Genomic DNA, 18,150 nt, shown 5'->3' on the forward strand with positions numbered 1-18,150 from the left:
ACCTATCTGCGTTCCCACCTCTCCTTCCTGCTGTTTGGTAGCTCCCTAACATAACGGCGAGTAGAGAGTTGCAGCTGTATGGGAGGCTGAGCCCTTTGTTTGTCGGGAGGGTCATGTTTATCTCGCTGGATAACGAGGGATCTAATGGAAAATTGTCTCCTTTGGGATTGGCTGAAGATTTCTTAAATTCAGAGGTGTCTGGTTTCCTGGCATGGCTTGCTAATCACCCCGGATATTCATAGTTACGTTATGGTTTCTTGATGCTGTGAGAGTTTATTCTGGTGTTGGTGCCTGAAGTGCTCTGCTTTCCAGAAAACAGCTCTTCAGATTTATCATCTTGGAGCGTTAGGGCAGTACTCGCAACTTGGAGAGGCACAGTGCAGTGATTTTGGGGTTAAAAAAAAAAAGGGAGAAAGGAAGACAAACTTTAAAGGCCAGTGGAGGTGCTCCCAACTTACAAATAAATAGGCAATTTTTTTTATATTTAATATATAAATAGACGATATGTAAGTTTATTTAAAGAAACAGATGTTTTCTTGTGCAATTTTCAGCTGTAGAGCATAAGAAGGCTGAAAACGGGAAGTCCTTAAAGGAGAGTAAAAGTAACTCGATCATTGAGAGGGGACTAAAAAGCAGATACATAGCACTACTACCAAAAAATAAATGGGATATGATTACTTACTTCTTTTGGTTTTTAAATGCTTTTGAATCCATGAAAATGCAGTGTAGCTGCAGCTGGATTTTAATAGCTAAGCAATTGTGGAATGAAATAGTTCTTGATGGTGTCATGTGATGTAGTAATCACTGGTGGGTAGAGTAGGGGTGATCTCGCAACTTTTTTTCCAGTGATTTACTAGCTAGTTGTTAGTGGATAAAGTTAAAAAAATATAAAACTGACAATACTGTTTGTTTGTTTGTTTCCAGAAGACTGATTGGGAAGTAGCCATAAAGAGTATTAACAAAAAGAACTTGTCAAAGTCACAAATCCTACTTGGAAAAGAAATAAAAATCTTAAAGGTATGTTAATTTGCAGTGATTTTTAAAGCTGCTTTAATTGAAAAGGAGAAGAGACTTTTGACCTAGTTCATTCCAGGTCATGGGTAGTATCACAGTAATTGCTATTCTGCCTTTTGTTTCTTTGTTAGTTCTAGGAGAATTCCAGAACTAAAAAAAAAAAAAAAACCACCAAGAAAAAAAGAAAAATATAATTTTTTTAGTTCTGGAAATTGTCTCAGAACAGGTTATGGGCTTGCTTTTGTAGTTAAAAGTAGAAAATTATTGTAGAACTGGTCTCTGTGCTTTGCTTATTGCACATGTAGAAAACTTTGTCCTTCAGGATGGCTAATGTGGCACCTTTCTCAAGGAGACCATACAACAAAAGTCATAGCTGAGGGTAAAACATCAGTCTTTGATCTTTCTTCATCTTCTTTGCTCAAAGATGCCTTGAAAGCTAAAATCAGCATGCTGAATTTGATTCCTGAAGCAGTCTTCACACTTCTGAGTCGTGTTAATTGACTTAAAATGCGTAGTGTGGCTCTAATGAAGGAAATAAAACAGAGCATCATTTAGTTTTCAATGCTATTTTACGAAAACATCTAGTGTTCTCCGCGCTCTGAACTTCACCACATCTCGTTTTACATAGCTTTGCAGCAATAATTAGTGCTGCTTTCTTTCCATGTTTCCAAGCTTCTTGAGATGCGTCACTATTTTATATACTAATAGATGCATATTATATTCTAGTATATTTATTATATACCAGAAATTGTACTGTTGGGTATATTAGTGTGCTGCAAGTACTTAGCAAAGACAGATGGGTTTTTGAGCAATTACAAATAATTGCATGAGCTGTCCTGTGAGTTTTATTTGGTGTCATTCTGTTTGATTTCCTTTTTATTGTAAAATGGTAAGGTTGGCTTGAACATAGTATAGTTGGTTACTCTGCTAAGCAAGAAATTGTGTGAGACTATAAAATTAAATTAAGTCAGTTTTCAGTACTCGTTAACGGATCTTGTGCTGTAGTACTTTCTGTAGCAAGACATAGAAAATAAGTTCTGGAACCAAATGTTTTTATGACCTCTGAAGATATTGCCTAATTTCCTATTCCTCTAAATATTGTCTAAATAGCTGGGATTTCCTCCAAATTCCATCAGATGATCTAAAAAAGATGCTATCTTTCTTTGTAAAATTTGGTTCTCTTTGAATATCACCTAGCCTATTAAATTTAAAATAATAATAATAACAGGCTATTTCCATAACACAAATATTTTGTTTTACAGGAACTTCAGCATGAGAACATTGTAGCTCTCTATGATGTCCAGGTAAAATATATTTTGATGCGTTTTTCTTCATTAAAATTTATTTATGAAAATATAATGCATATATATGTATACTGAGTAGAAAATGTTGAATGGCCATATATTTTGTTGCTATAATCAGTTTGGCATTTAGAAAAAGAAATTCAGTTCCCTAGCAGTGGCAGAGGAGTTCTCTCATCTTTAAAACACTATGCACTTATTCTGTATTGGCTCTTCCCAATAAGCAGGATGCACAGTTGAGATAGAAAGCCGTGAGGAATACGGTTTACTTCCAGGCAGCAGTGGCAGCCTGAGAACCTCTGCAGAGGCTGTTTGTGTAGTTTGGTTCTGTCTCCAGAGAAAAAGCATCAGCTGGTTGGGCTGGGAGCTCTATCAGTGGCAGTAACTATTCTTCTGAATTAGCCTTGTTTCCTTGGCCCTATAATTTAATTGGAAGGTGGATGTTTGTGGATGAAGGATGAAGACTGAATACACCTAAAGGAAAATGTACTAGTAGGAGTTGATCTGAATGGATGAAGCAAGTGACATTAAGAGGTCAACGTAATTTAAAATACTGTGTTGTAGAAAAGGAGCAGCATCTTTGAGATCTCTGTAACAAAGAAGTGTATTTTATAGCCCTGTGTCATGGTGAGGAAGAACTGAAGGAAGCAGACCATGATCACACATGTATATATTACTGTCGCCTGTGTTCAAAAGGATAGGATAAAGTATAAAAGCCAAGCAGACATTTGGATCTTTTCAAGTAGGAGAAATAAGTATTAAATTGCTTCAAATTGTCTTCCTCTTTTTATTCCCAGGATTCTGCCTGATGGGGTGGAGGAGTTAGTTTTCTAGCCTATCTAGGGTAGTGTATCCTACTTAGTAGGAAGTACATTTTTTGTATCCTAAGGCCTGCAAGTGTTGAGTAAAGCTGAATATGATGTGATGTAGGTTATACAGCCATTTGTTCTGCTTGAATAAGAACTATACATTTATCTCCTGGGCTCAATTCTAATCTTAAATAGAGTTACATTTATGAAAAAATTAAGAACCACCCTTGGGGCATTGCATAGTTAAAGCAATGCAAAATAGACATTTTGATATTCTTCAATGTTTTGTGTCTTTATACATTTGCATCCTAAAAGGTTTTCAGCTTATGTGTAGATGTGTATCTCTGTAGCTATAGAAATCTATGTTCACATGATAAATGCTAGGCAGGCTCAGGTTTTATTGTGTGTAGCACTACAGGACATGTTCTAACTTCTGTTGACTTTTGGTACAAAGTGATGATGTTCATGTAGTAACAGATCGTGCGTCAGAACTTCTCATTTGGATGTATAGACTCTTTTCCCTCCTGGGTCTTGACTTCAGAAGTCTGCATTTTGACTCTGAGAGGGAAAGTATAGTCTCTTGTGCTTCTTGAAGAGACCAGGTTTTTCCTGAGTATTGCTAAGTGGAAATAATCTCTCAGCATCCTAAAGTTAGTATATTCAGACTTCTTAAAAGAAGTTGGAATTGTTGACTGAGGGCGTTGCTGTGTAAGCTGCTGAATTTCAGATTTATCAGTTGTTTGTATGTGAAGATTACTTACTAAGCTTTGCAGCTCAACCTGAGAGTAATTGACTAGGTATGTATTTTGACGATTTAATGTTGTGGATCTTCCAAGCCTTGGAGAGGCTGTTGCTTCTTTTGATTTATGCACAGAACATCCACAAGGGAAGCGAGAACAGAACCATACACTTGTCTATGGGTTCTTTACTCAAAGGTTATTTAAAAACATAACTTTTATGCTTTTCTGCCACAGGAAAGGGTGCCCTTAGAGTGACAGGACTTCTTGAATGATCAGTCCTGTACTCTCCATTTGAGAAGGGGATGTTGCTGCTTGTCACTGACTACTGCATTTAAATAAAATGAACAGTTAAAGCAAAGAGAAGGGAAAACCTGTGTCTCATACATTGGATATATTTCAGATACATTCATGGCAAACATAAAGCTTGGCAGTGTGATGCTACTTCTGTAGAAGAAATTGCTTTGCAAAATATGGTCTAAGGAATGTGACACTTGCACAAATAAGCTTTTCCCTTTCTGTACAGGGCAATGTTTGTGAAGTATTATACATGATTAACTTGTATGATTACATTAATTTATAACCCAGCAAGAACGAACACTATGCAAGGCATTCACATGTCTAGTAGGCTGTTACACCTACTAATTTTCTTTAGCATTTCATGTTCTAACATGTACTGCCCTTTTTATTTGCCATAGTATTGTGAACATAGTGATATAATACAGCAGATAAGACTTTAGGATTTCAAGCAATTTTTGAGTTACAGAAGCTTTTTTTTTTCCCCCTCAGCGGTTGAGCCAGTGGAGTCTGTGTCACAGTAGGAAGTTCTCAGTGTGACTGGGAGTCTGTTTTATTTTTACAGTTCTGTTGGTCTGAGGTTTTTCTTAACCTTAGACAGTTTGAAATAAGAAAATGCTTGTGTTTCAGATGCACTGTTTGGCAGACCATTTAGCTGAATAATCCAAGAACTGATTGTTGTACCGAGTTTTGTGATAGAAAAGATGGTGTGCAATGTAAGTGGCAAAACTAAGTGAAAAAAGTGTAAGTTAATTGCAATGAAGAATAGGTATTTTTGCATCTCATAATATTAAATGAAATTATTTGTACTTAATGGCAATACTTTTGAGGTTAAAGTTGTATCCCTGCATAGCAAATTGGAATATATCCTTTAAGTTTGAGAATGAAAGGGTAGTTATTATTTTACATATTGCAAAAGGCTTAATTTGGAATTGTTGTTACAGGAGGTAGTTAGATTTCCATCTCTTTCATCTCTCTCCATTTATGGTTGTGTTCCTGTTGCATGATCTGTGACCAGTCGCACAAGTCAGTGTAGTAAAGATACATACACCATTAAGGTTTTAATTTGATCCAAGGAGAACTTCTGAGCTGTTCTGCTGATAGCATATGAACATTTTAAAACCTTCTACATTGCTGTTGCTTCAGCTTCTATGAACACCACTTTGACGTGTTACTTAGAATGTATAGGGTCCACTGAGTTAAATTACTAGAAATGCCCATTCATCTGGAGACACACCTGAATGAGTTGGTGTGCCGTTAATGTTGTATGTACATTGGTTGACATAAAAATCTTTTGTTCTGGTGCCAGCACGATAATTGCCCTTGATTTCTGTAAGGTGGTTACACGCAGCACTGGCAGGTTTGATCTGCAGTTAAGCATTTTATGTAAGCAGAGCCTACTGGTGGTGTTTGTGCCATCTCAGAAGGCTGGGGATCTGCACACGCTAGGGTGTGGAGACTGGTAGTTCTAAGACTGAAGGCATTTGTGGAGATACTTGAATATGAACTGTCCATCTGTGAGAGGCAAATGTTTTGCAGTAGTAGGGCTCTGAAAAATAAACATATGCAGCTGCCTCTAAATGTGAAATTAATTTTTTCATGAAGTGAAATGCTTAAAAAGACCCCAGAATATAATAGATGGATAGCAAGACGTAACCTGTTGAGACGCTTTTTACTTATCTTGTTGGGCAAGAGTTTGGTAGTCTTTCATTCAAGAATAAAAAACTCCTAAATGTCTAAAATGGTATAAGAATGCAGCTCTTTTCCCATGGTGGTGCTATGGGATGTCATTCATCCTGCAAAAGAAGATCAATCTTGGATCCTGTTAATTGGGGAAATGGAGCCCACTGTTTCTCAAAAGCAAAAGGAGTCTAAAATAACCTCTAACTCGCCAGCATAAAGTACATTGAGGTCCTTGGATAAAGTATTATTATACTGAAGCATGAAGGTATCAGTAAGTTATTTGGAATGTGCTATATTTAGGATGTGAATTTACAGTTTTGTGCAATTCATGATCCCAAGTGTGTGCCGAGTAGAACTAATCTCTTACACAGTGCCAGACAGTGCCTGTTTTAGCAAATAATTTAATTCAAAACCTCTTTAAAATGTCAGCCATCAGAATGAAAGCCTGTAATGTATCTTGGAGATAGCGTTTTAGAAGAATGAATTAATGTCTTCACTGTATGGAGTCTGAAGTTTGCTATTTGAACAGTAGTTTAGGGAGAACTAATTTCCAATGTGTTATGGGAGAAACAGTGTCTGAACAGAAATTATTTCTTGTCTTAGCTTGTTGGTACACAGCAAACAAAATAACCGCAGCTGCTTCTGCTGTCCTTGAAAGCAGTGAAAGTTAGTGGGAACAAAGTCAGTGATCCTTCTGGTACCTACACCTCAGCCCTTACTTATACACAAGTGCCTGTGAGTTCTTATTAGGGATGCTTATGGAAGAAACCATATTTATCTATACCTGTTGTTTTATCAGTGGGAATTAAATATTGCTGTTTGGTTTACCCAAGGACTCCAGTTGGTCTGGTAGTGTTGCTTATGTTTCTTGAGGCATTTGCTTCAAGCATTCTGGTGTGTGCTCTTGATCTTGGTGTCTCACAGCTTTGATTGCCTCCATGCTCTCATCATAGCTGTTTCTGAACTCTTGTCTGTTGAATGAGGATGTCTCAATATCTTTATTTTTTTCCCCTTAGCTCCTTGATTAAGGCCTTTGTGTTTGTCAGTATCCATCCTCACTGTGTGTGGAAGCCCTGTAGAAATCGTAAACGTTTTGAAATACTACCTGGCAGCTGATGCTAACGGGAAGGTGTAGCTGTTGAAGGCTAGGGACAACCAGTTAGAATTTGTTTTGGCCCACAGAACCAAAGAGTTGGAGTTACTACGCAGTCCTTAGCTTACCTGCTGTGCCTAGATGTTATAATTTGTATTTCAAAACTATTTCAGAAGATCTTCTAGTATGTGAGCATGTTAAATGTTCAGTGCGCTGTGAACAGTTTTGCCTTTCCTTTGTGCAGTGCAGTAGGCCAGTCTCTTTCACTACCTCCCATATATGTTAGTTAAGCACCGCATTTCACATAACAGAAAATGAGTGATACGGCTATTGTGGTACATTTCTCCATGGCTGATTGCTCTTTTATGTGAATAATTGGCAGCATGCACGCTACTTGAATCCTACAGGCACATGTCAAGTGACATTTAGTCTGAGACTTAACATTTAGTCAGAACTAACAAAATGTTCAGCCTTTTAGATGATAGGAGCTGAACATGTTAGAAGCTGCTGCTGTGGTACACTTGCAAAGCAAAACGAGTAATACAGTGAGAAACAGCCTTAAAAAGACCTGGACCAGTCCTTTTTCACTAAATCATTAGAACTTTTGCCAAATGTATTTAATGCTCCAAAAAAAAGAGGAGTGTATTCCTGGCCAAAAAAGAAAGTAAAGCAAATATAGCCCAAATTAACATATAAGAAAATTAATCAGATAATAGTGGTGCACAAGCTGTCAGGTTAACTCTCATGCTCTTGGGACTCCATCATAAGCTGCAGCTAAACAGAATCTACAGGTTTGGAGCAAAAACATAGTAACTATTTATTTGCCACAGTTTCTGCTTTGGCAGCTCACTAAGAGCTTCTTGCAGACTTTCAGCTTGTTTTAAAGGAGGACTTCCTAACTGAAAAGAAATCTAGGGTATGTTTCTGCCAATACTCTAGAGTTCTAGCAACAGCTGTCAGAAGTAACCATGGATGTTTTGACTTCTTTTTCAATTAATGTCTTTTAAATGGAACTACTGCGCTGAGCTTGTGATTTGGGTTGGAACTTCACATCCCCTGAGACAACTGTTGGAAATCTGGGATTAAAGCACAGCAAATACATATTTGGCAAATACGTTGCCTCTTCATCTTTTTCTATTAGGTTTATCTGTTAGCTTTCAGAATTGTAAAATGGCTTCCTATTAACCTTTGCTATCTTTTACTTCAACTTGCAAGTGATGCCTAGACTCAGAATAAGAAGGAGCAAAAGTAGGTTTTTGTCAAGAAAACTTTAAGCAACAAAGCAAGGGCATGCTGGGCAAAACTGTTCCGTAATTGTTGCAACACAACACACATTTGTATTGCTTGATTATTTTTCTAGGTAGAAGTGTAGGCCAGAACAACTCTAGCTGCACTAATTTTATGATCTGTATATCAATGTAGATTTCTGAATGCTTTGTTATCTGTTTCAAGAAGCAGTTTAAAATAGCTTGCTAGGTCAGCTTTATTCCTGAATGTTAGATCTGAAACGTGCTGGTTTACTAATCTTTTCATTTTTGAGCGCTTTGCTCTGCTTAGCAAGTCAACAGAAATCACAAGTCTAGGGAATGATGATAGGAATAGCTTTATTCTTCAGCACACTAATTTAGAACGGAAAAATGTGTCTACAGAATTCACTTGTGTTTTCTGAATGTATTCCCAAAATGGAGATCACATTCCCAGCCAGGCTGCTCAAGAACTGTAATGCAAAATTTGAGCAACTGTGAAGGGATGAACAACTTCAGCTGTTTTGAACTAAAGCTTGCATTGATGGGATATTGAAAAGTGTTTGGTTATGAGTTAAAGTTGGGATGAGATGTGGCTGGGGACCTTGGTACTGGTACTGTGCAAAATATTACTTCTGCAGTACGAATTAGATAGGACTTTTGACCAGTCTGGGAAAATCTCTTCGTGAAACCTCTAATCTGCTCTGCTGATTTAATAAGAAAGGATTATCTAAGCTACAATAAGGAAACATGCTCTACTTTTTGCTATGACTTTAACCCAGTGACTCATTTGATTATTTTTAATCAAGAATATCAGTCAAAAAGAGATGAGTAATGCTATTTGAGGGACATCTAGTGTAGTCTGATAGGAATGACTTTCTTTAAACAGGTGAGACTAGTACAACAGGACAAATCATCAGCTCTGTGTTCGTGAAGAGAGCGTTTCATTTGAAAGGACTTTGTTTCCAAGGGAATCCAGAAAACACATTCTCTTAGTTGTGTGATGAATAAATGTCTGTCATGAGCTGAGCATTACATACTGCCCTAAGCTGCTGTTTTTGTACAGAGTGTGTTGTGTAGTGGAGGCACTGACGCTGTGGAACAGCTATTTCTGATTCATGGGATTGCTATGTTCGGGTAGAAATCCACTAGCTGAGCTTCTTTCTTGTCACTGGAGAACGGACAGTTTCCATGCTTCTCAGCTGTGTTATTCTTTCACACATCACAGTTGTCCTTTAAGTGAAGCGATCCTCAGTTGGCAGAATTTTCAGTTTCATAAATGGGGATCTCAAGAGTTGCTGTTTGGCATCCTTGGGGTTCCTGAAAGAGAGTGAGTTTCTGTCTTGGAAGACGATGTTGCAAAGGAACAATGTTGAAAGAAACAACATTTATCGTTATGTATTTTCAGTGATTTAGAGAGCAAGTAATTACTTTTTTTTTTTTTGCTTTAATATATGCACTTAGGTTTTGAGGCGTTTATAGGATTGCAAATTATGGTTCATGTTGGCCACAGCTGTTACAGAAACACTGAACAATTGGGACTTCCTGAAATGTGATCTACTGCTGCTTTAATATTCTGTATTGGTTGGAGTTTGCCTTTCATTCCCAACAGATTTTACTAAAGTTCCTAGAAACTTGCTTTCTTTGAAGCTAATTTCCAAATGTAAACAAATCTGTAATGTGCTTGATGTTCTGAGCTGGAAAGAACCTCAGATGCATTTCTGTAACACAGACAAGAGTGGCTAAACTAAATGCTTCCAGAAAGTGAAGCAGCCTAATACAGTCTTGAATTAACCTTAAAATATCTGGTTCATCTCGAACTGTACTACTACAGTTATCTGTAGTGGATATCTGTATCTGATGGATTGGTAGAAAACTGCTTTAATGGGTTGTGCCATCCATGTGCTTTGTGCTGTGTGTGATATTTAGGGTAGTTGGTTTCCCTAGCCTGGGCCTATCAGCCTGTTTTTACTTTATTTTTCTTTTTAAATCTTCCTAGCCTGGCTTGTTAGTGAGCCCTTGAAAATGGCACTCTTGTGGTAGTTCTTGCCAGTATGGGCAAATTGAACATGTGCTGAGGTTTTAATACAAGCACCAAGAAAGGTGGCTGAGTTCACAGCTTTTGTTTTGCCATGCAATGTCCCTTTTGAGGTTTTTTTTTGACACTAGTTAGCAGAATACAGTCAGACTGTCTACAGTTCCACTTCCAACTGGGGCATATTCATGGCCTTGTCTGGTATGCCATCTCGCTCTTTTCCTTCAACTGTCTTAAAAACATATTTTCCCACAAACTGGCGACCTTTGTTTAAGTTTATTTTTAAAGTGGAATGGAGGTAACATACTATGTAATTAAAAACATCATCCTGTTTATTGTATACTTGCCTTATGTTTCCTTCTAGTTTTCTTTGTGTTTTTTCCTTTCAGTCTTACTCAATCAGCTCAGAGGGAAAAAATACTTTTCTTTTATAAAAGATTTCTGAGTGCTTTCAACTTTGTAGGCACAACAAAACTATTTTATGCAGGAGACAGTGGAAAACAATGTTGATTATTGACATAGACAGGTAGGCTTTTTCTTCCCTCACACAAAATAAATATTTGTAAAAAAAAGTAAAAGTTCTTGTTACAGTCTGGTTTAAGCACAGACATTTTTACTGCATTTTTGTGGAGTGTGTAGATAATTTACAGTAGAAGTTAGCTAATCTGTCTTTCAGGTTACAGGTAGGTCAAAAGAGGTCAGTGCTTTGGAAAATCTCAATAGGACTGCCATAACAAATCACACCTTTGCTATAAGGCATTTAGGTCCGTGGCAGGGACATGCTGCTGCCAGTGACTCGCTGAGGGAGATACTTTACAGAATGAGTCTTGAATTAATTGTTCTACAAAATAGCGTTTGGGAATCAGTTTATTCTAGGCAGTTAACTGTGCTGTCACTTCTGACTGACCTTTAGCTTGTCAGATGGCAGAACCAAAACTTGTTTTACCCAGAAGTGGGGAACATAACTTTGGAATTCCTCCTTAGAAAACTGGTTGTCCTAGTCAAATTGTCTTTCTTACACTTTGTAATTCTGTCCAGTATATTTGTGACTAAATATTACTGTCCCGTTAGTGACTGATTTCAGTGATGTCTGATATCTAAAGTTTGTTTATTTGTAAGGGCTCTTAATATTGAGTTTGTGTTGATAGAGCAGTCCAAGGCAGTTGAAAGCTAAGGGACTGACTGACAGTGGAAACTGATGGTACTTACTGGATGATACTCTTTCAAATGATAGCTTTAGTCTTCAGGATATTGCCTGGTGATTTTTCTACGTATGCTAATGCTTTTGAAAACGTGAAATATTTAATGGGGGGGAATGTACATATTTGCTACCCTCTAAAGCAGTGACTTTAACATAATGTGTCTCAGCTGATTGAAAAAAAATCTCATGTTACACTTGGTTAATACAGGTACTGAAGGCTTTGTCTTGCCATATTCTTAAATTGCATTTGTTCTCCTTTTCTTTTAGGAAATGCCCAATTCTGTCTTTTTGGTAATGGAGGTATGTATTATATCTGTTTCCTTCTGGCTGATTTTAAAGATGATTTTTAGACAAAACTCCTTCTTTGCACAGCTGCAAAATAACCATGACTTGTTAAAGCAAGCAATTCTGAAAACTAGATCATTAATTTCCTATGCACTACTAAATTTATGAGCAGTGTTTGTTCCATAAATTATTCAGTTTCATTTTATGATACTGTAAGTATTGATGAAGTGTTACACTTCAAATTATTAATTACAAGTAATTGACAAAACAATTTAAAGGCAAACAGCTGGAAAGGATCTTCTAACTTTTTGTGAAGAGAGTACAAAGTAAAAATTATATAGCAAGTATTTCAGTGCATGTGTTTTGAATAAAAACCTTTCTTTTTAACAGTACTGCAATGGTGGGGATTTGGCAGATTACTTACAAGGTAATTGATTACTGTATTTCCCTATTAAGAAGCTATTGCATTACATGTTTATATTCTGTATTCCTGTAATCCATTGGTGTTTCTCTGAGATTGTGGTTTAAATATTTTTCTGTTCATGGAATGGCTGTAATTCCATAATCCGTGTTCACCCTGTTGTGATTTTAGAGCACTCTCTTTGTAAGAGTAATTGAATTCACCAAGAATCCGTTTAGTGTTGTATTCTGTCTCCAGTCAAGGTCAGCAGCAGAGTGCTGTTTGTTGTGTGTTTGTATGCCACCCTGAGAACTTGAAAACTACATTGTGAAGCTGCAGGAAGACATAAGGTTTTGCATTTGTTTGAAAATATTTCCCAGTGTTTTTAAATGCCACTCATAATTGAAAGTAAAACCCACGAAGTAGCAATGAAAGAGAATAAAATAATGCACAGAGAGGAAATGCTTTTTGCCACTGCTTTCAAAACTGTTGAATGTAACTTTCCCTTATTTGTAAATGAGGGCGAAGATGTAGCTAACAATTAAGTAGCATGCTAACAAATGTGTGGGTTTCTATTTCTAAAGCTGTATTTTGGGGGTTGCTCCCAGTGTTTTGATTCCACCTGCTTTCTTTTCCAACATATGAACTTAAAAGTACTGAATTACTTACATAATAATGCTTTCTACAAAGAGGCAGTTCTGGCTTAGGAGAGATTTTACCCTTCAACATGGCTCTGCCCAAAGGGAAGACAAAAGTTACAGAATCATGACAAGTAGATTCTTATTACAAACAAAATTTTGAGCAGAGATGTTAATCTTCTTTTTTTTCTTGATGAAAATATTCTTCTACTTGCCTTTGTGTCTCAGTACATTGAAGGAATCTTTTTGTGAACAGCTATTGTTATGGTAACTGTGTATATTAAAAGCCTAATTCATTTCCCATTAAAATCCTTAGAAAGACTCATACAGTATAATCCCGCTCCTGTGTTCAGTACTTTTTCAGACTGCAGAATGAGCTAATAGCTTCTGAAGAGACTTTCAAAAATACATCTTATTTTTTCCCTTCAAGATAAATTTTATCATGGATGAAATTTTTGAGCAGAGTGGTTATCTGCATCCCCATAATAATTTGTTTAAAGAACAGGTTTTACAGCTTCAGGTTTTAACATGATTGTAGATACATTTACTGTTCTAAACTGTGAAGTTTTTTTATTTTCTTGGCTCTTTTGCATTTTTAGTGAGTTTAGGATTTAATGGTGATTGAGAAGTTTTACAATTATTAAGCTACCTAGTTGAATAAACTACTATAAAAACAGATAATTCAGAGTACTGTAGCTAGTGTAAAACTAGAGATGTGTATGTTGTTGAGAGTATATACATTTGTAGAAAAATACTGGAGATTGGATTGTTCTGAGTGTAATTCACTATGATTTGATTGTCTTCGTTGTTTTCACGGTTGATCACTGTGAAGTTTATTGCTTCTTGCCCAAAGATAATGATATTTATTTTCTCATCTGCTAATGTGTATGTTATTTCCAGCTAAAGGAACTCTTAGTGAAGATACCATCCGAGTGTTCCTCCAGCAGATTGCAGCAGCTATGCGTATTCTGCACAGTAAAGGAATCATTCATAGGGATCTTAAACCACAGAATATTTTGTTGTCTTACGCCAGTCGTAGGAAGTCAAGTGTCAGTGGCATACGCATCAAAATAGGTAAATATGCTTTTCTCTGATCTAAAGGTAAATCATCACTGTTGTTTCGCTACTCAGAAGTGTCTTTGTTGTTAAAGCGCAGAGGGTGTACTGGATATGGTGTGTATTAAATTGATACAAATCAGTAAGTCTAGAATGATGGGCTTTATTCTTGGAATAAAAAAGATTGAGTCATAAAGACCTTTTTGATTAAATCTGCAGGAAAAAGAAACCTATTTAGCTGATGTTTCTAGTGTTAAACTATTTTAATTAGACATAAATCTGTAACCTTTGAAACTTCAAGTAGCCTTTAGCCCATTTCAAAACTGTGTGCATGTGAGACTCCAGTCACAGTTCCAGCTGGGGGTGGGGTGTGGTGTGGTAGACCCTCCTAAAGGTTATTTGAGAAGTTTAGAAATGTAGGTTATGACCTATTTTTGGCAGAAGGAGGTTTGGCATTGTAACTGGGGAGAGATGTCAACTGTTCAGGATACTACCAAACTCTTCTTCAGAGGATGCTTCAGGAGTTTTAATCTCTTGTTGTCTATTAAGTGTCCATTTAAAAATACCTTGTTTTTAACAAGTTTCTTTTCTATGCTTTTGCTCAACCAAAATCTGAGATCTGTTCCAACTCACTCCATGTTCTAAACAGCACAGAAGAGACAAAACTTCTCTTGCTGTCCTTACTTGATAGTTTCAGATGCTTTTGCCTACGTGGAAAATTCAGGCATCTGAAACTTGACTTCTTAAACTTCTACCTGATGTGATTTCACTGAAGCAGATTGTATATTCATCACTCTTAATGGACCATTTATATTTAGCCACTGACTTTAATCCTTTCCTGCTGACGCTAGACAGCATGCTCTGCAGCTGGGGAGATGGCTGAGCAGCAGTTTGTGCAAATGATGCCACTGTTGTTTCTTGGCTTGCTATTTGGAAGATAATGTATTATTCTTTCAGTGTCACATAGATTTTACTATTCCGTGTAGCTGACTATATATTATACCTGTCTTTTTCTCTCTAACTTGTAATTGTAGCAGATTTCAATAAGAGACAGATCATTTCTAGACTTTAAAAATTTGGAAATTATATTTCTTTTCATTGACAAATGTGTTTCTTTACATAGCTGACTTTGGTTTTGCTCGTTATCTGCATAGCAACATGATGGCTGCAACTCTGTGTGGTTCCCCTATGTATATGGTGAGTGACAGAATATTTCAGATTATGTTGCTTATCTCAAACATTCTCCTGCCAGAACAAAATAATTTACTGCTTGCAGATTGGCAGATTCAGAATTATTAGAGGCAGCATGCGGTTCACTTTTCCTTAGTTCTACTAGCTCCTTTTTTTCTTGTGATTTGGAGATCACGATTGTTAAAATCAGAGAGACATTGAACATTTCTTAGCGCTGTGGGGAGGAAAAATCTTAGAGAAATAAAAGAGAATACATCTTAGCATTAATTTTATGGCAAAGTAGTTTCATTCCCACTTAGGTACTTCTTTTTTGTGAAATAGGGCATTATCTCCTTCCCAGTTTCTAAGAAAATAAAAAGTGATCAAATAGAGGCTAGAAGAGTTTCACACTAGTAGTTAAAAAAACTACTTGATGTTTTGATTCTAGTTATTTAATGTATTCTCTCACATGTGGGGGTTTTTTTGTTAAAAAAAAAACAATTTGCAGTTAATTGCCATTAATTTTGACTAAGTAGTGTGGTAGTCAGTTGAGCACTGAACTGTCTGACTTTGGCGCTACCACTGCTGTACTGGGAAGATCATTTTGCTTTCCCTTGTCTTGTTTTTTTAAATGTAAAATGGTGATAATGATATTCCTTATGAAATGCTTGGTTATTTATCTAAACGAGGACTGCAGAAACCAAGTAAATAACGCTTATGTCTTATTCCTATACATGCTGATTGCTAGATGCTTTCTTTAGAACACCAACTTTTCTAGTCTTCTGTGTTTTTGAAACATAGCTTTCATTTTAGATAGAACTGTTACCTTTCAAGTCGTGATGCAGATTAAAATGTTAATTTTGTCTTAGAATAAAGTGGTCTGTGTTAATACTGCTCTGACAGAAGAACCGTAAAATTCGTATTGCTGCGGCCTTGCTTTTTTGTTTTCCCTTCTGAGATTTTGCTGTTCTTTCCAGGCCCCTGAAGTGATTATGTCTCAACACTATGATGCTAAAGCAGACCTGTGGAGCATAGGAACTGTGATTTATCAGTGTCTTGTTGGAAAACCACCTTTTCAGGTAACACTTTATTTCCTTTTCCATCTTTTTAGTCTCATGGAAATTCCTAGGGCTTTTCCTTCCAGTCATAAAAACAGAAGTAGTGATGTCTGAGTGTAGTGTTGATGCTTCAAAGGCTAGATCGCTTGAGGATACCAAGGGAGAAGTTGCTCATACTTAGTCTATGAGATCAGTGTGTTCAGTCTAGAGGAAATATATAAGGATTGGGGTTTTCTCCTTTAATGCCCATATGCAAAAGCCTCCTTTTTGTGTATATGTGCATAGGTACGAAAGCTATTTTCTCCATGAAACTGAGCTTTAATTAATGTACATTTTTATTTGACAGGCCAATAGTCCTCAAGATTTGAGAATGTTTTATGAAAAGAACAGGAATTTGATTCCTAGGTATGTTACCATGTTCTTTCCTGTCACTTACATTTGTTGATTGAACACTTTTTCATCTTTGGGAATGCCTGGGATTCATAAAAATATTCGATGTTGCTAACTTTACAAGGATGTAGTACGATACCAGTGACTCAAGTTGCATCTTGCCTTCATTGTACCTTACTGAGTTGAAAGGGTCCTGTACTAAGGCTGTAGAGCATGTATAGTGAAGACTTAGGGACATGGCAGAATGCTGACTTCCTAAAATTTAATGTGCTATGCATTATTTAATGCATGCATTAAATTTAATGCATGTTTTACTTCCTCTTGTGTGCAGTATTCCTAGGGAAACATCAGCTTATCTGGCTGACCTGCTGTTGGGTTTGCTTCAGAGAAATCAAAAAGATAGAATGGACTTTGGTATGTAACTTTTCATTTTGCTCTCTTGACTTCCCTTGTTAGTTGTATTCATGTGACCAGAAAAACTGTCTTGACCTTTTGTCTACAGTCAATTACGTGAAAAGTGAAGTATTTTTTTCCTCTCAGTTATCATAAAGAAGGCAGAGTAGCCAAAATAAATCATTGGGTAACTACTGTCAATCAGTATTAAGCGGTGCACATGAGTTACGACTTTGTTGTTGAGTAGTGAAATATAAATTAGTTTAATTATTTCAATTGTGGCCTTTTTCCCCCCACAGTGTTAACTGACATGCCTTAAATTTCATGTCACAGTCTCTGTTACTTTAACTGGGATTTTGGCTTCAGACTGGGAGCAGATATCTCTGATCTCCATGTGGTGTTGGTTGCAGAAATGTAAAAAATACTGGAAGAGCCCAATTTGGAAGCAAAGTTGCTTTAAATTGTTTCCTCCCTGTTGCTTGTAGGCTGCAAATATTGTAACAGTATTAATGGGGCTACAAACTGTGTACATTTGATTTGACCTTGAAAGCTATATATATATATATGTGTATATCTGAGGACAATGAGAGATGTTACATTACATCAAAATTGTTTGTTTGCAAAGATGAGTTCCTAGTATTGCAGTTAGGTATTGCTAGCTGCAGAGACTTTTTTATTTTAGTGAAATATTTTCACTGGGGTTTTTTAAGCCCAAAAGTAGTAGAAACAACAGTTGTATCTTTGTATTTCATTAAGTCCTCAAATTTTTAAACTGTGCAGTGAATGGAGTTTGCATACTGTTAGACATTACTGCAATGTCTGTTTAGGACTGTATTTTGCATTAGTTGGGAAGTTAAACCTAGTACAAACTAGATGGATACCCTCTTAGAAATGAACTTGTTTGGTTTCAGTTTACTGCTGTGTTTGGCTTTTTCTCTTTAGCTGGAGATCTTTGGTTGCAGAACATTGTTCTAACTACTTAAGATTTCAAGGCCTCAGATCAGTACTATTGAGTCATTCAAACTGGAGTAGAGTTTAGATTTGTGTGTGCTTTGTACTGGCTGGATTGTCTGTTCCTCACTTCAGTTTCAAAAAGCCTTCTTATTGCTGGGTTTTTGGTTACCTATTACTGCAAAAGTAGTAATGCTTTTTTCTTCTTTTTTTTTAATGCAAACTCAGGCAGTGTTTTTAAAAGACCACCACTAAAAAGTTCAATCTTGATTAGTTTTTCTTAGCTGCATCTTTGTCATGTTATTCATGCTGGTTGTTTAAATTTCATAGCACTATTTGTTATTGCAATTTAATCACAGTTGCCAGGAAATGTTAAGCTTAAATTTTTAGTTAAT

General features: G+C 36.5%; 1 protein-coding gene across 2 annotated transcripts in view; it reads left to right on the forward strand.

Annotated features, from left to right (window-relative positions):
• ULK2 (unc-51 like autophagy activating kinase 2) overlaps window positions 1-18,150 on the forward strand; it is a 39,825-nt gene that overhangs the window by 187 nt on the left and 21,488 nt on the right. For both annotated transcript variants that reach the window (XM_010573735.1, XM_010573736.1), the window contains exons 2-10: window positions 925-1,017; window positions 2,277-2,318; window positions 11,682-11,714; window positions 12,090-12,126; window positions 13,638-13,811; window positions 14,917-14,990; window positions 15,941-16,042; window positions 16,368-16,426; window positions 16,743-16,825. In XM_010573735.1, the coding sequence (XP_010572037.1) occupies window positions 925-1,017; window positions 2,277-2,318; window positions 11,682-11,714; window positions 12,090-12,126; window positions 13,638-13,811; window positions 14,917-14,990; window positions 15,941-16,042; window positions 16,368-16,426; window positions 16,743-16,825 (697 nt within the window). The remainder of the gene's footprint in view (window positions 1-924; window positions 1,018-2,276; window positions 2,319-11,681; window positions 11,715-12,089; window positions 12,127-13,637; window positions 13,812-14,916; window positions 14,991-15,940; window positions 16,043-16,367; window positions 16,427-16,742; window positions 16,826-18,150) is intronic.

The sequence above is a fragment of the Haliaeetus leucocephalus genome, unplaced genomic scaffold, assembly GCF_000737465.1.
Source record: "Haliaeetus leucocephalus isolate CR32 unplaced genomic scaffold, Haliaeetus_leucocephalus-4.0 Scaffold395, whole genome shotgun sequence".
Taxonomy (NCBI): Eukaryota; Metazoa; Chordata; class Aves; order Accipitriformes; family Accipitridae; genus Haliaeetus; species Haliaeetus leucocephalus.